This window comes from Panthera onca, chromosome D3 (assembly GCF_046562875.1).
Source record: "Panthera onca isolate mPanOnc1 chromosome D3, mPanOnc1 haplotype 2, whole genome shotgun sequence".
NCBI classification, from domain to species: domain Eukaryota; kingdom Metazoa; phylum Chordata; class Mammalia; order Carnivora; family Felidae; genus Panthera; species Panthera onca.
Genome location: NC_138350.1, coordinates 45,823,499 through 45,849,467, shown reverse-complemented (window position 1 = coordinate 45,849,467; position 25,969 = coordinate 45,823,499). Strand labels below are relative to the sequence as shown.

At 40.3% G+C, this 25,969-nt stretch overlaps 1 protein-coding gene across 1 annotated transcript in view; it reads right to left on the bottom strand.

Annotated features, from left to right (window-relative positions):
• TTC39C (tetratricopeptide repeat domain 39C) overlaps window positions 1-25,969 on the bottom strand; it is a 106,348-nt gene that overhangs the window by 26,219 nt on the left and 54,160 nt on the right. Inside the window, exons 5-6 of the mRNA XM_060613472.3 lie at window positions 19,750-20,104; window positions 17,873-18,041 (exon numbers count right to left, since the gene is read on the bottom strand). Of these exons, the coding sequence (XP_060469455.1) occupies window positions 17,873-18,041; window positions 19,750-20,104 (524 nt within the window). The remainder of the gene's footprint in view (window positions 1-17,872; window positions 18,042-19,749; window positions 20,105-25,969) is intronic.

Below are 25,969 nucleotides of genomic sequence, written 5' to 3'. Positions count from 1 at the left end.
GGCGTGCCTGTATACTCTAGCTCCCTCATAGTGCAAAACTCAAGTCTCTGAGCAGTCCCAGCATATCCTGATTTGCCTGACACAGAACCTCTTTTCATGGAACATACCCCAACTAGTCAATTAAATCATGGCTCCAGGGCAGACGCTGCAGAAAAACCCTAATTTTCCAGGTGAAGAAAGAGCGCCAGAGAAGGTTGACTGGCTTGACTGAGGTCTTACAGCTCTTTCAAGTTGTCTGGTCTGTGAGCAACCACTGGGAAGGAGACAGTGCCTGTATGGTTTATGACAGAGCCAAACCAGATCCTTAGACTTAGACCAGAGCTCTTTCTCCAAAGCTCCATAGATCAAAACCTGAAGCAATGGGACAAGATTGCCAGAGCTAACAAGCCCTCTGTCAGATAGCGCAGAGAAATGAATACTATTACCCCAAACAAAGCAACACACAGCTTCAAGAACTCAGCTGCCCAAATGTTAAGAGTCCACAGTCATAAAGAAAATCAGGAAAGCTCGACACGATGCTGTGAGAAAATATAAAATTTCCTCCAAGAGCTTTAGACAAGGGGTAGGGTAAAAGTGAGAAATGCTATTTCCTGAAACCTGACTCTGTCACCTCTCAAGGAGTTTACAGTATGCTCATTCGCATCAGAAGAGTGAGGAACAAAGGACTGGAACACTGCATGGATATGTGAACCCATGTTTCAAATAGAAGACAGACAAGTCAAACATCAAAATCATTTTTTTTCGATCTAATACTAAAGAAAAATCTCAAAAACACGTAAGCATTAAAAGAAACAGAATAAACAAACACAACCCTGAAGGGCAAAGGAAAACAATGCACATGTAACACACAATTAAATATGAACAAGGAACTCTTCTATGAGAAAGGAGATTTGGACTGAGAGACAAAAATCAAATGATCTGTTGTTTCCCTAGTCACCCTCATTCCACCTGCCTCTCTCCCACCAAATGTTCCAGCCCCACTGAGATTGGATCTCCCGCTATCTGGTGGCTTCTTGGCTCTGGGCTTGAATGCAGGCTAATCCCCCACACTCTTACCTCTACCTTCAAACTCCCACACTCGAAACAGCCTGCCCCAATCCCCCCACTTCTGTGTTGCCTTCCCCAGCTGTGAGGGCAGCACAATGGTGAGCCACACCAAGCTTTACCTTCCAGTAGGCCTGTGTTTATGCTGCTTGAAGCCTGGCCACATCTCCAGCTGCTTACTGCCTGCCTGCCACACAGTCCTGCTCTCTCCAGGGCATGTGCTCCCTCACTGTCCCCATGCTGCTGCAGCCTTGACACCAGCTCTGTCATCATTACAGCCAATGAGGACTAGCACTCACTCACAGCTCCAAGAGCGGCACAGGCCTCCCAGATCACCACCTCGCTGAATCTTAACAGCAAAACTATGCCCTAGGTTCCCTCAGCCCTGGGCTACTGCCAGGCAGAGGATGAGGGCCACACAGAGACCCAAACAAACCTACCAGACAGAGCAGTCCTCATCACACAATTTATATAATAAATGTAATAAATGTAATCAATCATAACAAATGTAATCAATCATAACACAAAACACTTGGCAAGAACATTTAATAGCACTAAACCTTTAGAAGCTTGAAGGAAACCAGTCTCTTCTACTCACAACACTTCTGACATCATAAAGAATAAAAACGAACAGCCAGAGGAAGAGGCCCATAGCACAAGGTCCAACAGGGTCCTGAGCACAGAAACTTCTGTCCCTTAGAGTTCGGGGTGTGCCACACTCCCAGCACATGGATGCATTCACCTACCCGGAAGCTCTCTGAACCCCATCGTTTAGGATTTTAATGGAGGATCCATTAGTTAGGCTTGATTGAATAAATCATTGGTCTGGATGACTAACTCAATCTCCAGCCCCAATTCATTCCAGGAGGTTGGCAGTAGGAAGTGCTACTCAAAGTTCCAACCCTCCCATCCTACCAACCAGCCCTCCTCCTGCAGCTACCTAGGAGTCACAGTCAACCCATTACCGTAACTCAGGGTAAGGCTGAAAGGGGCTTGGTATGAGTAGCAACATACTCTTCTATCACCTCTCAACGAGGAAATTCCCAGGTTTTAGAGTTCTGTGCCAGGAACTAGGGACAAAGACCAAATGCATCTCTCACTGTAGCAATATTACAGCTCCCAAACCCTCTCAAGAAAACAAAATGCAAGCAGAACTTCAAAGCACACAGTACAATCCCTAAATGAGAGCACAGATACCTATTAAGAGAAATACAAAGTTTTAAAAAAATGGATTAGAAGACAAGCTAAATTAAGGAAAACTAGACAGAAAATGGAAATAAAAAATAAATTGATAAAAAATCACATTTAAAGCCAATGTATCCAAAAGCCCAATCATAGACACAAATTTATAAAATACCGCAAACAGCACAAAAATACCACAGATAGAAAGTGACACATTTTTACATATCTATTAATAGTACTGGCATATTTTTAAACAGTAAGTGGAAACAGAAAAACTACAATATAAAACTAAAATGCATAGAACAGTAAGATGTTTTAAAACATGATTGAAGAAATGTTACTAAGGAATTGATTTCAAATGGGTACCCGAATAACAGAAAAACACTCAAATGTTTAATAATGGTTTCATTACTTTAAGTGACCTGCTTCCTCAAACTGTAAAAGAGATAGTCTACTAACCAACTCATTTTTATAAAATATCAGATTTAAAGCTCACTAAGAATAAGCCTCCTTGAATATTTTCACATTGAAATATATGTGATTTACTTAGAAGTTACATATAAAACATTTGCCAACATATAAAATATTATATACATAATATGTGTGTGTGTGTGTGTATAATTTATTAACAAATAAAAGCAAAGTAACACTGGATTGAGAAAGAAGGCTTGACTTCTAGTGCCTCCTTAATCCCAAAATAACTAGGTACACTTACACATACTTACGTTATTTGGACCCCTGTTTACTCAGAACAGGACAAATGTACACACACAAACATTATCAAGTGTAATGGAAGAAATAAAGGGGCATCCCTAAATTAACAGACATCCTCAGAAATTAATGAAATATTCTAAATCTCAATTAAAATCTCCCTGTAATATGCAGAAACTGACAAACTAATAGTTAAGCATATATATGAGAAAACAAGTAGATAAAATACTAAATACTTTTTTCATGTTTATTTAGTTTTGAGAGAGAGAGAGAGAGAGAGAGAGAGAGAGAGAGAGAGAAGGGAGAAAGAGAGAAGGATTGAGAAACAGAATATGAAGCAGGCTCCAGACTCTGAGCTGTCAGTACAGAGACCGACACAGGGCTTGAACCCACAAACCGTGAGATTATGACCTGAGCTGAAGTCAGACACTTAACTGACTAAGCCACCCAGGCGCCCCACTAAATAGGTACTTTTCATGGCAATAGTTGATCTATGTTATATTCAAAGCATTATAAAATCACAATTATCAAGGCTAAGTAACAGTCATTTAAAAATATAAAAACGTCTCAAAAATAGACTCCATCTGCATCTTTTCTGACCATAGCACTATGAAATGAGAAATCAACCACAAGAAAAAGTTTGGAAAGAGCACAAATACATGGAGGTTAAATAACATGCTACTAAACAATGAATATGTCAACCAAGAAGTCAAAGAATAAAAAATTACATGGAAACAAATGCAAATGAAAACATAACGATCCAAAATCTTAGATGCACAAAAGTGGTTCTTAAGAGGGTAGTTTATAGTAATACAGGCCCAACTCAAGAAGCAAGAAAAACCTCCAACAACCCAACCTTGCACCAAAAGGAACTAGAAAAAAGAACCCAAGCCCAACAAAAGGAAATAAAGATTAGAGCAGAAATCAAAGATAGAAACTTCAAAAAACACAACAGATCAATGAAACCAGGAGCTGATTTTTTTTTTTTTTTAAGATCAACAATATGGATAAACTTCTAGTCAGACTACCAAACAAAGTAGAGAGGACCCAAATAAACAAAATCACTAATGAAAGAAGAGAAATAACCTACACCACAGAAATACAAACAACAGCAAGAGATTATTATGAAAAATTATATGCCAACAAACTGGACAACTTGCAAAAAAAATGGGTAAGTTCCTAGAAACATATAACCTACCAAAATGAAAGCAGGAAGAAACAGAAAATTGAACAGACCAATTACCAGCAATGGAACTGAATTAATAATCAAGAAACACCCCAAACCCTAAAGTCCAGGACCAGATGGCTTCACAAGTGAATTCTACCAAACATTTAAAGAAGACGTTTTTTGGGGGAGGGTGGGGGGAGGGAGTGTTATTTATTTTGAGAGCAAGAAACAGAGAGAGGGCGCATGTGCACAAGAGTGAGTGAGGGGACAGGCAGAGAGGGAGAGAGAGAATCCCATGCTGACAGCATGGAGCCTGACATGGGGCTTGATCCCACAAACCATGAGATCATGACCTGAGCCGAAATCAAGAGTCAGACACTTAACAGACTGAGCCACCCAGATGCCCCAAAAGAAGAGTTAACCGATTTTTCTCCAACTATTCCAAAAAATACAAGAGGAAGGAAAACTTTTCAATTCATTCTATGGGGCCAATATTACCCTAATACCAAAACCAGATGAAGACACTACAAAAAAAGAGAACTACAGGCCAATATCTCTCATGAATATAGATGCCAAAACCCTCAACAAAATATTAGCAAACCGAATCCAACAATACATTAAAAAAATACACCATGACCAAGTGGGATTTATTCACAGGATGCAAGTGTGGTTCACTATTTGCAAAAACAATCAACATGACACATCACATCAATAACAGAAAGGATAACAACCGTAGGACCATTTCTACAAATGCAGGAAAGGCATTGGACAAAGTACAATATCCATTCGTGATAAAAACCCGTTGCAAAGTAGGTCTAGAGGGAACATATCTCAACATAATAAAGTCCATATATGAAAAACCCACAGCCAACTTCAGACTCCATGGTGGAAAACTGGGAGCACTTTTTGTAAGGTCAGGTACAAGACAAGGATGTCCACTCTTACCACTTTCATTCAACACAGTACTGAAGTCATAGCCACAGCAATCAGACAACAAAAATAAAAGACATCCAAATTGGTCAGGAAGAAGTAAAATTTTCACTATTTGCAGATGTCATGATACTATACATAGAAAACCCTAAAGACTCTAGCAAAAAACTACTAGAACTAATAAATGAATCTGGTAAAGCCACAGGATACAAAAATCAATGTAGAGAAATCTGTTCCATTCCTATATAATAATGGAGCAGCACAAGGTGAATTTAAGAAAACAACCCCATTTACAATTGCACCAAAAACAATAAAATAGGAATAAACTCAGCCAAAGAGATGAAAGACCTGTACTCTGAAAGTTTAAAACACTGATGAAAGAAATTCAAGACAACACAAAGAAGTGGAAGGACATTCCATGCTTGCAGGTTGTAAGAATAAATATTGTTAAAATATCCAAAGCATTCTGCACATTTAATGCAATCCCTATCAAAATACCAACAGCATTTTTCACAGCACCAGAACCAACAATCCTAAAATTTGTATGGAACCACAAAAGTCCTCAAATAGCCAAAGCAATCTTCAAAAAGAAAACTGGAGATATCACAATTCCAGATCTCAGGTCATATTATAAAGCAGTACTAACTAAAACAGTATAGTACCATCATAGAAACAGACATACAGATCAATGGCATAAAACAGAAAATCCAGAAATAGACCCACAATTACATGGCCAATCTTTGACAAAGGAAAAATGAATATGTGATGGAAAAAGGTTATTCAATGAATGATGTCAGGAAAACTGGACAGCCATATCCAAAAGAATAGAACCAGACCATTTTCCTTCACCATACACAAAAATAAACTCAAAATGAATTAGAGACCTAAATTTGAGACCTGAAACCACAAAAATCCTTGAAGAAAGCACAGTCAGTAATTTCTTGGACACTAGCATAACACCATTTTTCTAGATATGTCTCCTGAGACCAGGGAAATAAAACTACTGAAACATCAGTAGTTTCTGCACAGCAAAGGGAATAATTAACAAAACTAAAAGACAACCTATGGAATGAGAGAAGATATTTGCAAATGACCTATCAGATAAAGGGTTAGTATCCAAAATATATAAAGAAGTGATACAACTCACACACACACTCTCACTCACACACACACACACACACAATCCAATTAAAATGGGCAGAAGACACAAACAGACATTTCTCCAAAGAAGACATCCAGATGGCCAACAGACATATGAAAGAATGCTCAACATCACTCATCATCAGGGAAATGCAAATCAGAAGTACAAGGAGATATCACCTCACACCTATCAGAATGGCTAAAATTAAGACATGAGCCAAGTGTTGGCGAGGATGTGGACAGAATGCATGTGCACTGTTGGTGGAAATGCAAACGGGTGCAACCACTGTGGAACAGTATGGAGGTCCCTCAAAAAAAGTAAAACAGAACTACTCTACCATCCAGGAAAAGCACTACTCAGTACTTACCTCCCCACCCAAAATACAAAACACTAATTTAAAGGGATACACGCAGCATTATTTACAATAGCCAAATTACAGAAGCAGCCCAAATGTTCATCAACTGAGGAATGGATAAAGAAGATGTGGTTTATGTATGCAATGGAATATCCCATTGTAAAAAAGAATGAAATTTTGCTATTTGCAATGACATGATAGAGCTAGAGAGTATTATGCTAACTGAAGTCAAAGACAAACCCATATGATTTCACTCATATGTGGGATTAAAGAAACAAATGAACAACAAAGAAAGAGACAAACCAAGAAACAGACTCTTAACTATAGAGAACAAAGTGATGGTTACCAGTGGGGATGTGGGGGGGGGGGGGGAATGGGTGAAATAGGGGATGGGGATTAAAGAGTGCACTTATGATGAAAAGAAATTGATGGAGAAAGCAAAATTAAAAAAAAAATTTTTACATTTATTTATTTTTGAGAGACAGCACAAGTGGGGGAGGGGCAGAGAGAGAAGGAGACAGAATCAGAAGCAGGCTCCAGGCTCTGAGCTGTCAGCACAGAGCCCGACACGGGGCTCAAACCCACAAACCACGAGATCATGACCTGAGCCGAAGTCACACGCTTAACCGACTGAGCCACCCAGGCGCCCCTGGAGATAGCAAAGTTTAACAACAAACAATTTAACAAGAAAAAAAACAGACTCCATCTATCTTAAAAGGGTTTAACTCAATAAGAGGAGGAAAAACAAAAGTGTCAATATTCCTGATACAGGGGGTATCAGAATTAAACGATATCTTGGGAATGCAAGCTGGTGCAGCCACTCTGGAAAACAGTATGCAGCTTCCTCAAAAAACTAAAAATAGAACTACCCTACGACCCAGCAATTGCACTACTAGGTATTTATCCAAGGGATGCTGTTTCGAAGGGGTACATGCACCCCAATGTTTATAGCAGTGCTATCAACAACAGCCAAAGTATGGAAAGAGCCCAAATGTCTGTCGATGGATGAATGGATAAAGAAGATGTGGTACATATATACAATGGAGTATTACTCGGCAATCAAAAAGAATGAAATCTTGCCATTTGTAACTACGTGGACAGAACTGGAGGGTATTACGCTAAGTGAAATTAGAGAAAGACAAATATCATGACTTCACTCATATGAGGACTTTAAGAGACAAAACAGATGAACATAAGGGAAGGGAAACAAAAAATATAAAAACAGGGAGGGGGACAAAACATAAGAGACTCATTAATATGGAGAACAAACAGAGGGTTACTGGAGGGGTTGTGGGGGGGGATGGGCTAAATGGGTAAGGGGCACTAAGGAATCTACTCCTGAAATCATTGTTGTACTATACACTAATTTGGATGTAAATTAAAAAAATTTAAATTAAAAAAATAAAATAAAATGGTTTTCATTGAAGAAAAAAAAAACTATCTGTATCTCACACATGCAAATAGGTATGAGAATGTAATACTTTTTAGAACATCAGCGTACAATCTAGAAGAAAACAGGATTATCTATGTGTCCCAGTTGGGGCAGAAGATAAATATGTGAAGAAATGAAGTCTGTTATAACAAAAATGTGTACATGTTTGAATGTTCAAATTTTCACAACAAAACGTAATAGCTTTCAAATGAAAGTATTAGAAGGTATACATGATGAAGATTCCTTATGATTACATTATACATTAGAATTTGGGAAAATATGTAAGAAAAATATTTTAAGTTTATTTGAGAGTGAGAGAGAGAGAGAGAGAGACCGACCCACAGAGAGTAGGAGAGGGTTATTTATTTATTTAGAGACAGAAACAGAGAGAGGTAGAGAGGAAAGGGAGAATTCCAAGCAGGCTCTGCACTGTTAGCACAGAGCCTGACACAGGGCTCAATCTCAGGAATTGTGGGATCATGACCTAATCACTTAACTGATTGAGCCCCAGATGCCCCAGGAAATTACTTTTTACTCAGGAGTCATTCGGTTGCATCAATAATTTACATCCAAAGAAAAAGAGACTGTATATATTCACATGGAAAATATCCTCCATAACTTTCTTGAAACATCTTTGAGATATAACTCAAATATCAAAAGGTTTGCCCACTTGAAGTATACAATTCTATGATTTTTAGTACATTCACTGAGCTGCACAAACATTAGCAGAATCTAAGTTTAGAATATTTTCATCACCCCAACAAGAAACCCTGTACCCGCTAAGAGTTATTCCACTCTCCCTCGCTCATCCCCACCCCCAAGTAAGCAATGATCTGTCTCTCTCAAAATAAATAAAATATTCTCCTTATGTATCTGCCCATATTATAATGTATAATGTAATCATAAGGAATCTTTATCACGTATATCTTCTAATACTTTCATTTGAAAATTATTATTACATTTTATTGTGAAAATCTGAACAAACATGTATACATTTTCGTTATGACAGACTTCATTTCTTCACACATTTATCTTCTGCCCCAAGTGGGACACATAGATAATCCTGTTTTCTTCTAGACTGTACACTGATGTTCTAAGAACTACTGCATTGTCATACCTATTTGCATGTGTGAGATATAGATATCATTTAATTCTGATAACTAAATTAATTCTGATAGATTTGCCTGTTCTAGAGATTGCACAGAAATGGAATCCTAAAATATATGCTCTTTGGTGATTGACTCTCTTCACTTAACATACTTTCTAGGTTCACCCACACTGTAGCACGTATCAGTACTTCATTCCTTTTTGTTGTTGAATAGAATTATTCCATTGTATGGATGCACATTTTGTTCATCAACTGATGGACATCTGAGTTGTTTCCACTCTTTGCTCTATAAATAATAATATGGACATATGTTTTCATTTCTCTTGGGTATACTGCCAGGAAAGGGACTTCTGGGTCATATGGTAAGTCTGTGTTTAACATTTTGAGGAAGTGCCAAACTTTTCCAAAGTGGCCGCACTATTTTACATCCCCATCAACAATGAATTAGGTTTCCGGTTTCTCCATATGTTGGCCAGCACTTGTGATTGTCTGTCTTTATTACAGGTAGCCTGGTAGGTGTGAAATAGCATCTCACTTGGTTTTAATTTGCATTTCTTCATAATTACTTATGATGTTGTGCATCTTTTCATGTGCTTATTGGTCATCTGCAGATTTTCTTGGGAGAAAGGTCTCTTCAGATCCTATGCCTATTTTAAAACGTGGCTTATTTGTCTCTTAATTGAGTTGTTAGAGTTCTTTACATATCCTGGATATAAGTCCTTTGTCCTATCTAGAAGTTGCGAATATTTTCTCCCATTCTGCAGCTTTTTTTAAGTAGGCTCCATGTCCAGCATGGAGTCCAACACAGGGGGCTTGAACTCACAACCCTGAGACTGAGATTTGAGATCAAAAGTTGGATGTACCCTAACCCTGGTTGGCTTAGTCAGTTAAGTGCCCCCCCCCCAACCTTTTTTAATTTATTTTTTGTTTTGAGAGAGAAAGAGAGGGAGAGGGAGAGAGAAAAAATCTTAAGTAGGCTCCGTGTTCAGCACAAAGCCCAATATGGGGCTCAGTCCCACGACCCCGAGATTATGACCTGAGCTGAAATCAAGAGTGGGGACACTCAACTGATTTAGCCACCCAGGCACCCCTGTTTACTTTGACAATACTCTTTGCAGCACAAAAGGCTTTAATTCTGATGTAGTTCAATTTAGCTGTTTTTCTTTTGTTGTTGTGCTTTTGATGTCCTGTCTAACCCAAGAGTTTTATGGTTTTAGCTCTTACATTTAGGTCTACAACCCATTTGCATTCATTTTTCCATACAGTATACAGGAGTCCAACTTCATTTACTTGCATGTGGATATTCAGTTGTCTTCACTCCATTTGCTGAAAAGACTATTCTTTGGCTACTGGTTTACCCTTGTCAAAAGTCAATTGATCTATAAATGTACAGATTTCTTGACTTTCATTGATCTCTACAGGTCTATTCTTATGCCAGTACCACTCACTTGATTACTTTGTAGTAGATTTTGAGATTAGGAAGTATGTATCTTCCAATTTTGTTTTCCTTTTCAAGACTGTCTCTGGGTTCCTTAAGTTTAGTATCACTTTGTCGATTTCTACAAAAAAGGAGGCTGTGATTTTTGAGGGATTATACTGAATCTGGTAGCTCAATTAAGGCAGTACTGCCACCTAAACACTATTGTCTTCTGATACATGAATATGAGAAGTCTTATCAGCAATATTTTACGATCTTTAAACTGCATCATTATGGAAATAAAAAGAAAACTATGCAATGGAACATGCTGCTGATACCATGCACAAAATAATGAATGATCATACTCTGGCCCACTATTTGAGTATAATCTCTCATCTAGCAGGAGCTACGGAACCATTCATACTCTGATTCTAATAATGACACCACTGGAGCTATAATCCAAAGAAATAAATCAAAAAAAAAAAAAAAAAAAAAAAGGAAAAATATGCTAGTTACTGCAGCACTATGAGAGTAAGATACTGGTAAATAGAGAAACAACAATAATCAAATATCCCAACAGTTTCCCAACGAAAGGAAATGTCAAATTATTAACAAAATGGAAATCTAAATATTCTGCATGCCAATTACTTATAAAAACATGTTAAAATATGGAAGATTTATAAACAAAACTGCATCAAGTCTCATGTGTGTACTAAAGATCACAAAATAACTGGAAGCAAAACAGCTTATAACGTAAGTATCACTGGGTTATTTTTACAGAGTTGCCTAACATCTTTTTTTTTTTTTTAACCTTTATTTATTTTTAGAGACAGAACAGGAGCGGGGTAGGAGCAGAGAATCCAAAGCAGGCTCCAGGCTCCAAGCTGTCAGCACAGAGCCTGACGCAGAGCTCCAACCCATGGACCAGGAGATCATGACTTGAGCCTTACCCGACTGAGACACCCAAGTGCCCTAACATCTTAAACTATTATGTATATGTTTTAAAAGGAGAGGTCTTCCTTGTCACCTTTAGCACACAAGAGGACATGAGTGACAACCCACTTATTATCTGTGATTCAGCATTAATACTGCTGAGTAGCTGAATCGGTTTAGCAATTCTGTTATCAAGGACACCTAACAACAGACTGTGCACTGAACTCCTACCCCTAGGACCAGGGCTAATGCAGGCAAGGGAAAGCTCATCCTCTTACGCACACTTCGTGAGCTTAGGGATAAAAATCATTAACCTTCTACTTGCTTGTCAGCCCAACAGCCTGTAATGATGGAGCTGAAAGAAGAGCAAATGTATTTAACCTATTAGCAATTTGGGTTACTACCCTCTTATTTTAAAGTGCACAGAGTTATTAAACCACATGATACATGTTTATCTCACTGGAAAGTGGAGACAAATATATCCCCCCTCTCTCCCATACCAGCTTGAACCAATCTCTCATTTTGTGTTCTTCTAAGAATAAATGGCAACCCTATTTTTTTTGGCGCCTGAAGTGATAAAGAGAACCTTGTAGGATGGTGAAGAGAAGACTACAATGAACAGAACTTCAGGGAATTATTTCTCTTCCTGCATTGCCTTTTTCCTGATGCTATAAATAACAACATTACATCATGCCGGCAAGGCATGCTGTTCAAATACATGAGGCAGGCTTGCTCTTTGACAGATGCAAAGAACACTGCTACCAAACAGCTCTACTAATGTCAACATGCCCGAGAGAAGAGAGCTCAGGCAAAGACCCTCTGTGGTGCTTGCCACTTCCACCTGGCCTCTGCTCTCCATGACCCCTGCAGGCCTCCCATCTCTTTTCTCTAGCTGATAAATTCACCACCAAAGGGATTGACCTCCACTTTTCTGTCCCTGTCCCAATCATGAACTGGTGGGCTAAAAAGCAACACAGCCCTCCCACTTACTCCGGGGAACACCAGTGAAAAATGTCCTTTCATCTTAATAAAAATACAGACAGAAGCACTACAATTTTTAAAAGGTACCTCAGACAACTGAAGTCACCTAAAATAATGAGCAGAAAGCAAGTCCCCAGACAGAACACATGCTGGTGTAGATGTGTCCAAGCCTTTCACCCAGAACTTCACAGCTAGTAGAAAATAAGGATGAGAAAACTCTGACTGCCTGAGAAGGAGATGGGACGGGGGGTGACATGAACATGGTGAAGCGAAGGTCAACCGTCAAAGCAAGTCCCTACAGACACTGTTCAGGGTAAAGAAACCACATCCTATCATTCTCAGAAGGAAGAGGAGGGGCGGGAGGGGAAGTACAAAACAGGGGAGCAGACTGTAGTGAGGGGGCAGCGTTTGCCAGAAAAAACAAGGCAGCTTCAAGTCAGAGAAAGAGGAGATGATCAGGGGACATTCACACACATATGAAAGGTAAAGTTCATTGTAACTTTTTCAGTGTGGTCTCCAGGCCTTGGACAAACTTCCTTCCCTTTGTCCTTGTGAAGCAGTACTGTAATGGCTAATTGTCTGAGTGGCACCTACAGTCAAGTGGGGCCCAGGTTGAGCCTGAGGAGCACAGGGGCTCATGCCTGTTGATCTGGGTACCCCCTGCCATAAGCAGAGACTTAATTTCTTTGTTTTTTCCCCATGGCTACAATATTTTTTTTTTTAATTTAAATCCAAGTTGGTTAACATATAGCATAATAATGATTTCAGGAATAGAATTTAGTGATTCATCACTTACACAGAACACCCAGTGTTCATCCCAACAAGTGCCCTCCTTAATGCCCATCACCTATTTAGCCCATCTCACCCACACAACACCCTTGCCTCAACCCTCAGTTTGTTCTCTTTATTTAAAAGTCTTTTATGGTTTGCAGGGACTTCATTTCTTTTTTAAAAAATTTAATGTTCTTATTTATTTTTGAGAGAGAGAGGAAGAGAATGAGCCAGGGAGGGGCAGAGAGAGAGGGAGACAGATTATGAAGCAGGCTCCAGGCTCTGAACTGTCAGCACAGAGCCTGACGCAGGGCCCAATCCCACAAACCGCGACATCATGACCTGAGCCGAAGTCGGACGCTTAACCAACTGAGCCACACAGGTGCCCCACAGAGACATCATTTCAATCCAGCTGCATTTTACCTCATTTATTCAATTCATTTCTTTAGAGCTGTACTTCTCCAACCAGCACATCAGAATTTAAATATCTGATTCTGCACCCTCCTTAGGAGGATAACCTCTTACTCTAATCGTGAAGACATTTTGCATCTTCTTTTTCAGAACTGGTTTCAGAAATAGGTTTACATGCCACACAAGAGAAGCAGGCAGTCTTTGATAACCAGCTTTTTCTTAACAAAGAAATCAGTCTCATTGATCAATGGACTCATCTATTCAAAAAGTAGGAGTCTCAGCTTAGAAAACAGTTTCAAAATAAGAGTTCTCAAAATGCGTGCATAATAACAACCTCATTAGAATGTTTATCAACTTTCATTAGTTTAGGTATTACAACTTAGTTTGATCACTAAACAGTCACATGATATAAAGTGTGTAATCAAAGAGTATGCATGTAAAACCAAATACATGTATATATTACATACGAAGTAGATGGTTAAAACTGAAGGGAAGAAATCTGTATTATTTACAGGGAAAAAAAGAGGATCAGAGAGAAATAAAAATAAGTGATTAAAATGTAGGCTTGTCCCTGATAACTTTTTAAACAACCAAAAAAAAAAAAAAATACTCATTAATCACTTGTATACTTAATGGACTTATCAGTACCATACCTGGTTTATCTGGGTAAAAACTCATGGAAGTACAAAAATTCAAAACTATATAAATTCACATTTTAAAATTGAGATTCCTATACAACATCTGGGACCATGTCCCTAATAGCTGCTTGCAGTATGGAGAATCGGGGAAATATAGGTAAATATATAGGTATTGTGTAGGACCTGTCGCCCCGCTAGCTACATGCCACCCACTTTGCCAATCGTGGGTTGGCTTTTACCGACACCAAAACGTTTTTTTTCCTCTTAAAAAGAAAAAAAAGTAAGAAATTTGATAACCCTACTTCCCAGGCTTAAGCCTCAGTAAGAATAAAACCCATCACACGCTAGTTATATACCGTTTATCCCATGCTAAGTACCACAGGAACCCAGTTATGCCTTCCAGCAACATGACAAGTCACACGGGAGAGGTCAACAGGAACTGGACAGGTAATGAGAACACAAGAGGGTGGAAAGGTAGGAGGTGGGAGTATACAAACATACAGTGGGGAGAAGCCAAGGCAGTAAAGAGACAAAATTCTCTCTGCAGAGACTCGTGCTTTAGCAGCAGTACCTTTAGCACAGGGTATGCTCCATCCTGGGGTGCAAATGCACCTCACATAACCACCTCACTTGACCACCTGCTAGGTCAAGTTGGGCCCTAACAACAGGAAATAACAAAACCACCATGGCAAGGGTTATCAAGTGACAGGATGGGGTGGCTTTGACAAAAAACATCCTCCCAGACAGATTCCAAATTGTCCCAGAGGATGTAAAAAGTTGTTCATGAAATTAAACAGAAAGTGAGCAAGGGCACAGGATTTGAAAAGAATGCGTACAGAAAATAAACTAACCAGCACATACTGAGCTAGTCACCCTGTAGGACAGCAAGCTGACACAAAAGCAGCTGTTCCAATTATGTAGACTGACTCACTGAAGAAACTGAGTGTCATATGCTGCATCTGGGAGGTTAAAGCTCGCACACCATGTTCTCTGAGTGTTTGTTGACAAAAAGATCTCAGGGGTCCTATCCCTAACCTAAATGCTTACTAAAAATTAAAAAAAAACAAAAACAAACAAACAAAAAAAACCCAACATGTTCTTTGCAAGCACATTTGTCATCGGCCTGTGTTTCCATAAACCGGTTTGAGGCCTTAGAGGCCTTACAAAAGCCTCTGACAGGAGCTGTAGCAGCCCCTCTGGGCAGTCCCACATCTGCAAACAAAGGAGTCCGTGCCCCCAACCCTACCCCAACCAGCTTCCTCATGGTCACTTGGGAAGGTAAATGAAATGCTTGTGTCTGGGCACTGGGAGAATACCATTAATAGTCCAAGTTACCTCGGAATCCCCCAAATCCTTCCTTCTGGGCCCTTGGGAAGGGCCAAACAGAAAAACCGGCACATCCCCTTGGCCCTGACGCTACAGCTCACTAATCAGAGGCAGAAACATATCTTTTAGTCTTTTTTCTGAAAACCAAGGATCAGTCCGGTAAGCAAGCTGCCTCACGGTGAAGTAGTCCTAATATCCACCACCCACACCAGATGACAATTCTCCACCCCCCCCCCACCCCCGAAAGAGCCCGAATGCCTGCTAAGAACCATAATGCCAACTGTGTACCTCCCCATACTGTATTCAGAAGGGTCCTCTGACGACACTATGGCCTCCTCATTGCTATAATCATCCCAACAGTAGTGAATAACCACTTGCTTCTAGCATCCACTCAGTCCCTAATAGGAACGAATTGTGGCACAAACTAAAACCATGCCAAATTAAGTATTGGCGGGGGGGGGGGGGGGGGGAGTTACCAGTTTAGCTAAAAGTTAGGCATTTTTGTTTGAAAATAAAAAATTAAAATGGCAAGCTTAAGATACAAACCCTTGTTTTACATTTCTATTTGACACCTTTAAGACCCAATTTAGAGCATTCATTTAACGTGGGGAGTAAAGAGAGAATTCTAATAAATGCCCAATGCTAAGGTGCCTTATGCTGTGTTGCACATAATTATAAATTCAGGCTCTCGTCCCAGGCAGCAAATCTGTTCAACACTGAACCTAGTATCAACATGTTCAGTTATTCAAAATGAGTAATGCCTGCCCTTTAAGAATTGGACATTTAAGGAAGCACTGACCTTGTAACGCAACTCTCATTTCAGAAATGGTCACTGCGGTGAGAAGGCTTCGTCGATTTAAAATTTCCTTATATAGGTTATTTCCTCTTGCACAAACCCAAGGGAGCACAGAAACTTTAATAAACTGAACATCCTTCCCTACACGTAAGACCATAACGCTGAGCTTAAAAGAACACTAACCAAAAGAGCAGACTGCATAAGAAACTGATCACAACTATGTTGCTAAGACAGCAAGAAAAAGGAGAAACATAACTGAACGCTTATGAGCCTGAATGCAAAGAAAAACAGTCGCAAGATAATGAGAAAAAAACAATTCAGACACAGGTTTAAATAATTCAGATCCTGCTGTGCTTTCTGTATGTACTAGGTTCCAATTATAAATTATCAGTACTATCTCTAAAATACAACTTCCATATGTAAAGATGAGGAGTCCTCAGATTTAAGGAGGCACCTCACGAGGGAAACGAAACAATATACAATCAGTTGCCAACAAAAAATATCAGTAAACAAATCATCCCTGCACTCACAAACGCTCACAAAAGCCTTCTTCGTGAGCAAAAATCTTCAAAAGCACTCACAGCGGGTTTGCAGGAGGCTGACGACTAGAATTAACTGTGTTGCTGCCGGGCACCCGGTTAACTGGAAGATGGAGGTTGTTAGAATCTCTATTAGCTGTTGGTGCACCTGGCATAACAGCCACCTTCTTTCATATGATTTTTTTCTTATACTTTTCTTTTTCTTCAAATCTTCATGTCCCCAAGCAAGCAGATTGGGGAGGGGGGAAGGGGGAGAGGTGCAGAGGCACCTGGGTGGTTCAGTTGGTTAAGCATCTGACTCTTGGTTTTGGCTCAGGTTATGATCTCATGGTTAGTGAGTTTAAGCCCCACAGCAGGCTCCGTTCTGACAGCTAGGGATTCTCTCTCTGCCCCACTCCCCACTCATGCGCTCGCTCGCTCTCTCTCAAAAATAAATAAACTTAAAAAAAAAAAAAAAAAAAGAGGTGACTTTGTGTCTATGTCATAGGGTTACTCAGGATTAAATGGGTATCCTGTATAAAGCGCCTGGCACAGGGCTTGGCCAAATGAAGCCCATGAAAAAGTAATAAAAGCTACTACCGTTTCAAAGCTGATGGTGTCCTTGACATTTCAGGCAATAACGTGTATAAATCAATTGTTAACCAAGATGAAAATTTAGAAACAGATTATTAGTAACTCCAGAAAAGGAAAAAAAATAATCGTATATTGTGTTCTTCAACTGAGACGTTTGCTAATGTTCCTATGCCTCTGGCTTAGAGTACACCAATCTCGTCACCCCTGCCTCTCCCACCTCCTGAAACAGAAGGTTACTGACTAACATCCTGGGTTCCTGGAAGAGGCTTTTGTAGCAACGATGCAACTGAAAAGCACAAGAACAAAACGTTCCTTCGCCCAATGGCATTTGCCTCCTTTTGATGCTAGCACGGAGTGAGAATTACAGATTTGATCCACAGAAGGCTTTATTTAAAAATATGAGGAAGGCACAGTACCTCTAATCGTTGTATACGTCCCTTGAAAAACATGAAGAGGGAAGAATTTGGATAAGCAGCTTCTTTTTTGAGAAGAATTTCCTTCGCTTCATCCAGGCCTGCTTTGTTATCACTGCCATCCAAGGCAAAAAATGGGCGGACCACAGTATGATACCAGAGCAGAGCTAATCTAAAGGAAGAGGGAGAGAAAGATTGAGCAAGGCTTTTCTTACAGCGTTTCTACTTTGTCAAAACTCAGTACGTGCTCTTCTAATACACACTCCTTCCAAAAGTCTTTGAATAAGTAAATCAGAGTATTTTCCCCCATTTTAATCTTACCAATATTTGGAAAACTAACTTTGGCGCAGCTTATACATCAGCATATGCCCATCAGGTGAGAGGAGAATAATAGGCTAAAAGCATTTAGCTCTGCTGAGGCTTCCAGATGGCTCTCTGAAGGTATGGACTGAGATAAAGCTCTGATTTCTACACTTCACTCATCAGCACACAAATTAGAAAGACGAACTGGTTACCATGAATTTACTGTCCCCTCATAATAAAGGCATTACTTTTTTGCAAAAGAAAAATGTAGTTTTCTCCTGTGTTCACAAAGTTAGAGTGTAAGCCTCAGAATCCAAATTTAAATATGGGAACCACAGACACAAATTTTACTAAAATGTATTAAAGTAAGTGAGAGAACCAGAAAAAGGGCTCTTTCTCTGGCCTTTGAGAAGGCTCAATTTGAAGAATAATCATTTAAAATTCCCTTATTTCATACTCCTCCTTTCAAGAAAAATAACACGTTAAATAAACTAGGTAAATAAAACAGATTCGTTAGGATCTTTAGTGAACAGACAAAAATGTTTCACTAACACATCAAATATTTTTATGTAAATGTGTGCTTCTAGCATGTTTATAAAACCAGTTCTCTTCTGGAGATCAGACAAATTTACATTACTAATTCATTTCTTTCCAGAAAATATTAAGATATAGACAAATTATCACAAGTTACAAAACTATTACATCAAATTAATAAAATACCACAGTTTATGTAATTTAATGACTTTGGGGAGGAACAAATATATCTTTGAAATGAAAATTTAATGATATTTTTAATAGCTACCAACTGATTAAGACTGAATATCCAAATTCCTCAATATCGATAGTAGAAACAGAGCTCGGTCTCTGTGATATTAACATTTTTTGAAAAATGTCAAAGGGCATCTAGTGTAAAATTACTCAAATTGCAAATGGTGAATATTTACCAGACTGAAAAAAAAAAACCACATTGTTTTTTAACTGATGGAGGAATGGGTGAATCCTCGTTCTGGATAGTTTTATCAGCTTCTCTCCACACTCTCCTGTTTCAGTAACTGTCATTTCAGTTTCAACTAACAGGACTCAGATTAACAGGACTCGATTTAGTTGACTAGCACAAAATATCCAAGCCACATGAGAGAGACCAGTGGACCAACCAGAATCATCAAAGAAAATGACCCAATATCAGGATTCTCTAGGTAATAATAAAAATTTCAGAATCAGAGGAAAGTTATCAAATTCGTATTCCTTAAAAATTCAAAAATCAGGGTCATGAATCTCAGTGACTCTGGTCAAGGTCACAGAAACTGCTTATAAAATCATCTGCGGTTGAAAAATGTGGTTGCTTTACTTGCTTAAAATACAGGATTCATGAGAGTCAAGAACAGTGTCCTCTCTCTAGAAAGTCAGCTTATAAACACCACCAAAGACACAGTTCTCGGCATTGCGTTAAAAGGCATAAGGCGTGGCATCGTGTCAACCAACCAATTTACCTGAAGTTTCCTTTAAAGGCTTTGATTGTCGTTTACTTACTTTCAACACTATATTATCTACCAAAGCATTGCAATACAGCTACTCACGTAGCTAAAGGGGCCTTCATGTCCTTACTTTCGCTTGCATACATCAGTGAAGAAAGCCCTTGCAGGCGGTCTCCAGGAAAACCCAGCAGGTTGATGATTTTGAGCAGGTTGGGGGGCACCATGGATATGCAAAGGTGAAAAAGGCCATATCCAAAGCTAACAGCACCTTTCAGTCTGTTTAGAGACTCCTCAGACACCCCTTCAGCCACAATGTGATTATCATTTGCAGCATCAGAAGTCAAGGGCTCTTCAGTTAGCTTCTTCTGATACAGCTCCTGGAGGGCATTGATGTCCAGATAGCATTTATTGTAAATCTTCCAGGCTTTCCTAAGGATCCACCCACCTTTTATATAGGCTATAGAGAAGGGGAGAAAAGCATTAAAAGAAGTAAATAAGCATTCAAAATAATTTTCCTTTATTAATAAAGGAGATTGAAGAAGGACCTGAAATTCAAGCAAAAATTTAAAAAACAATAAAAATGATCATCTCTCATTGCACCTTGTTCTCTTCACAGGGCTTCAATTCCTTATTTGTCTGATTTCCCTTACTACACTGGATGACCACTGAGCAAGAACCATGTATTTTTTTTGTTCACCGTCCTATCAGGCCCCTCTCTCACACACGAGCTGGGACGTGGTATATTATGCACACTGAATGAAAGAATAAATGCATTAACGCCAGCATACAAGCGTCACTTGAATCTGACTTTTGTTCTGTATGTTCTGTGAAACATGAATCTCCACATGTTTCTGAACTACCAAGCACTTTACTGATAAACCTCTCTTATAACGCCTACGTTTGTCTACCCTGTGCTTCTTTCCTCCTAAAGAGCAAGTTTTAAGAGTTGAATTCACTGCTAAAAATACACCAAGCATGGCAACTCGCCAAAACTAAAACAAGCAAACAAAAAGGATTAATTTATACTTACTGGGTGAACAAACGGCCAGTTCATTAACGTGTAAGTCATCAGTGTTCAATGCAGAAATGCAAAGAATCCCCCATTCATCTCTACCTAATGCCTGCTGTGTGGGCCTTAACCACTCACTCCTCACTAGGAGGGCATTATTTGGTCTAGGACTAAGACGCTCCACCCACTGCCCAGCCTAGATCTAGACCAATCCAGTGAAGAAAGGTGGCAAAAAAGAAGCTACTTCATAGAGGAGGTGAACAGATGTTATTTTTAAAGGCATTTTCATTATTTCTTGTTGGGCCAATTTTTAACATACTTCTCACAGTCGCTACCCAGTTCCATGCCCAGCTGACCCCTCTCAGACAAGCCCACAGGCCCTGCCTCACCCTCTCCTTCTGTGAACATTTACACCTTCTGATGAGGAAAGGAAGGAGCAGTCGACTTCTCAGTGCTTATCTGAGTGTATCTTCACCAGATTTGGGGGGAAAGGTCTTCTGTAAGGAATTTTCTCCAGAAAAGAGTTTATCACTCAGCACTGTTACCAATATGGCACTGATAATCTGACCCCAATGCACAAATGGAAGACAACATGAACTGCCCCAGGCTTTCAAGCCCTTTAGAATAGCAGAAAAAGAAGTTTGTCAACATTATTTTTAAATTACAAAAAATACGGAACATAAAAGCTGATTTACAAAGTCTAATCCCTGCATTGAAAGTGATCGAAGAACATATGGTACATACAGAAAAGAGTTACGGGAGCAGGCCTACTGCTATCCTTTGAGAGGCCTATTTACAAGACTGGCCTTTGGCTAGGGTCTATGAAATTGACTTGGGAGAATTCCCAGCATTCCTAGAACTGGTAAGAGTGGCTCACTGTGCCTACCCTGCTTATACAAAGAGTATGTTTCATGCTGAACACCTGCTTTCCCCTGGGAGTCTGGAATTTGGCTATGTGCAAGGCAGATTGTATCTATACATGGTCAGCCCCCAACAAAAACTCTGGGTGCTGTGTCTCTAACAAGCTTCCCAGCTGATAACAAAACTCATTGCCCAGAGATTTAAGCATGCAACTCCACTGGGAGAAAATTTTGGTCACTTTAGCCCAATTTTTCCTGGATTCCATCCCATCCATCTTTTCCCTTTGCTCTTTTGCTTTGTATCCTTTGCTGTAACAAATCATAGCCATGAGCATGATCACATACTGAGTCCTGGCAAATCACTGCACCTGATGGTCTTAAGGACCCCCAATTCATGTAATCAAGCTGATATTTAATCAAACTAGTATTTTACTTAAATGTATCAAGTTTCTGATAAATGATGACCATATCTCCTAAAGGATCACAATTGAAAACACAACCATAGGACAAGTTCCAAGTTCTGGATTTGTTCATGTCTTGTAGACTAAGTCCACTGAAAAGAATATCGTTAAGATAGGATGAACAAGCAAAACAAAAGGTTGTTTTTTTTTTTAAAAGAGAACGATTTTTATAACTTTATAAAAGTAATACATGTTTGAAACAACTTTCATTTAGTTCAAATGAACAAAAACATTTACTGAGCAAATATTACATTTCAGGCACAGTTCTAGGACAACCAAAGAGAAAGAAGATACAGATGGCACCTTTAAGAGGAGGCACACTGACGTTTCTGTGAATGGAAGTACTGTAGGAAAACAAAAGGTCTGAGAAAACCCTTAAACTTCTAGGGTAACACACCCACAAACAATATGACACTCAGTTATGATCCAAAATGCCAAAGGTTGAACAGAAAAATGGGAAAAGAAGGAAACATATATTCTTAAGAACACAAAAGTCAATTGGGATAAAATAAATATTGGCTGCTACAGATTTAAATTTTTTTTTTTTTAACGTTTATTTATTTTTCAGACAGAGAGAGACACAGCATGAACAGGGGAGGGGTAGAGAGAGAGGGAAACACAGAATCGGAAGCAGGCTCCAGGCTCTGAGCCATCAGCCCAGAGCCCGACGCGGGGCTCGAACCCGCGGACCGCGAGATCGTGACCTGAGCCGAAGTCGGACGCTTAACTGACTGAGCCACCCAGGCGCCCCATTGGCTACAGATTTAAAATATGAAAAAAGAGGGGCACCTGAGGGGCTCAGTCAGTTGAGCATACGGCTTTGGCTCTCAGTTCATGATCTCACGGTTTGTGAGACTGAGCCCTATATCAGGCTCGCTGCTGTCAGCACAGAGCCCGCTTGGGATCCTCTAGTTCCCTCTCTCTGCCCCTTCTCTGCTTGTGCTCTCTCAAAATATAAACATTTTAAAAAATGAAAAAAAGAAAACTTGCAAAACCCTAAAAATATCAACTAGCTATTAAGTTCCCATTTCATGCCTAAGACTGTGCTTGGCAACGGAAGGATACAAAAGAACCATAAGCCATAATCTCAGCTCTCCAACTGTCCATTATAAAACTGAAAAATAAATGAAAAAAAATAAGTGTGTAACATTAAGACTATCTCTCTACATATATGTTTGTATATACACTCCACTGGGCTATACATAGAAAAATGAAAACAAATAATGTTGAGTTGATGGGTGAATTATTCTTTTTTATTTCCTTTTTGTCACTAAAGTTTTCTATGCAGCAAATATATAAACAAGTTAGTGCGGAATAAGTATTGCGGGATTCCAGTAGAAAACTTTACTGCCTCCTACCTCTGGGCCTAACTGGAAATTTTTTGGACCAAGTTTCATTCCATTTTATCCTGTATTTCCAGGCTGCTGGAGCTTCATTCAGGAAGCACAGCTTCCATCCAGGGAATGCCAGCATTCCAGGAAACAGCTACAGGAGTGTGAATATGACAGAGCAGGTGGACAGGCTGTTCAGAGGCAGAGTGAAACGGGGGACACAGGGAGGGTGTGCTCAGCTTGGCGGGGCGGGGTCCCCTGACATCCAGCTGAGGAATGGTCACCTGCACCAGGAGAAGCAGGCAATTTCTAAGATTGGGGTTGAGGGGACTACCACTGTAAGGAAACACATTGTAGCAATCCAGATCTCAAGTGAAGAATCATAGCAAAGGAGGGGTAGCAATGGAAACAAATGGCAAAACCCATCAATGCCAACTGCACAGACTCAGTTAAAAACTGACAAGGGTAAAAACCCTATTTTTATAAAAGAATAATGTAATTCCACAGGTCTTTAATCTCTTACCTAAGAGAGGAGTTTAGGTGCCAATGTTTAAAAGCACATGTTAAAATCTGTAGTAACAAGCTTTAAAGCTTCTAATTTGAGCCAAGTAAATAGAACCCAAAGTTTTTACTAAGTCAAAGGCCATAATTTGTGCAAAACAAAGTTCATATGCACACAGAGAAAGATACGATTTTTGCTACTTTCTAAGCTCAATGTGGCAGGGAAACAGGTTCCCCAGGACTCTCACCCTACTTCCCTGTCCCAAATGCTGTGACCAAAACATCTGAGCACAGCCCGATGCCGTCAACCACAGAACAAAGGCTGAGTGAGGATCAGGCAGAGCCGGCCCTGTGTTCCATGCAGCTCCTGCAGGAAGCACCCTCAGTTGCCTTGATGGTGTAGCAAGGCAGCTCATGAGCGCACGTTTTCCCAGCAGGCAGAGAAACAGTATTCACAAGCCCCACACCCTACACAGCCTTCCGTATGGCTCCTTGAAAGGTCAAATATAAATCATTCAGCCATCGCTATCTATGCTTTTGACGGAAGGCAAAGAGAGCAAGAAAACCACAGACCATTTGCCCTCCCCCTTGAAGGCCAGCCTCAATCAGCTGGGAGATGCAGGGGAGAGAGGAAACTCTGTTCCCATTAATGGAAAGCCTTAACTCTATCCAGGTGGTGTGGGGTGGCGGGGGGGGGGGGGGGGGGGGGGTGGTGCGAGAAATGGGAGTCCTTCCCAGGAAAGGGCTAGAGTCTTCTGGAGAGTGAAAATACCAAGTTATACTAATTGATGTTGGGATAAGTTTTAGAGTTTTCAGCAGGAGACTGTATCCGGTGGGATCTCCTACCATAGCATTCTGTTTGTTCACTTGCCCCAGATGAGGCTGGTCAACCCTATAATGAAAGGTCACTTCAGGCTGACCCTTTTTTGTGACCCACATAACACACTTTGGAAGAACAACGGTTTTGTTTTCACTTCTAAAGGACACACTTTTCCAATCTCAACTCTTCTTGGGACTCCATATCCTGCACCTCTTTCCTGAATGGCATCACCCCTCCTCCATCCCTTCCTTTAATTCACATTATTATACACCCACCATTTGCTAGGCAACAGTGCCACATCAGGTGCCAAGGACAGAGAGAAGAAAACAAACGTCCATTGATCTTCCAAGGAAGAGTTTCTGAGCTGTTCACACCCTGTTCACCCAATCTGTGACTAACTTACATGTCTAGCAAGTAAAGTATCATCCTGAATGAATTATAACTGATTCACTCCTCTTTCTCCCCTACTAAACCATCCAGCTCCCTCAGGGCAAGAGCTACTTCCTACTCATCTCTAGAGCCCCAGCACTTACCACCCCACAGTGTGGAATCTATAGTAGGTACTCATAGTTGGTAAAGGGGAGGGGGAAGACAGCAGGTAGACATAGTTGCTGCCCTCAAGGAGATTACAGTCAAATACGTGCACAGGCATGTAAAAAAAAATTTGTACCACCATATGATGAACACTCTGACTATGCACGGGATACATGTGGAACAACAAAGGGCAGATGATGGAGTCCGTGAGGAAGGAGAACATGAAGGAGGCTGACCTGGAACGTACCTGGATAGGCAAGAGAAAAAGAAAGGGGCTGCGAGCATCTGAACTGAGGGTGGTATACAGGAAGGCAAGAGGCAGCAAAAGGCATTGAGGGAAGCGCATGAAGCCCTGCTTAACGACACGCGGTGCTGGGAAGGCAAGGAGGCTGGGAAGGCAAGGAGGCTGGGAAGGCAAGGAGGCTGGGAAGGCAAGGAGGCTGGGAAGGCAAGGAGGCTGAGAAGGCAAGGAGGCTGAGAAGGCAAGGAGGCTGAGAAGGCAAGGAGGCTGAGAAGGCAAGGAGGCTGAGAAGGCAAGGAGGCTGAGAAGGCAAGGAGGCTGAGAAGGCAAGGAGGCTGAGAAGGCAAGGAGGCTGAGAAGGCAAGGAGGCTGAGAAGGCAAGGAGGCTGAGAAGGCAAGGAGGCTGAGAAGGCAAGGAGGCTGAGAAGGCAAGGAGGCTGAGAAGGCAAGGAGGCTGAGAAGGCAAGGAGGCTGAGAAGGACGTAGGTTTATAAGTGCCTCCTTAAGAAGCAATTTGGGTTTTACTTCATAGGTGATGCAGAATGGCTGAGTGTTTAAAGCACAG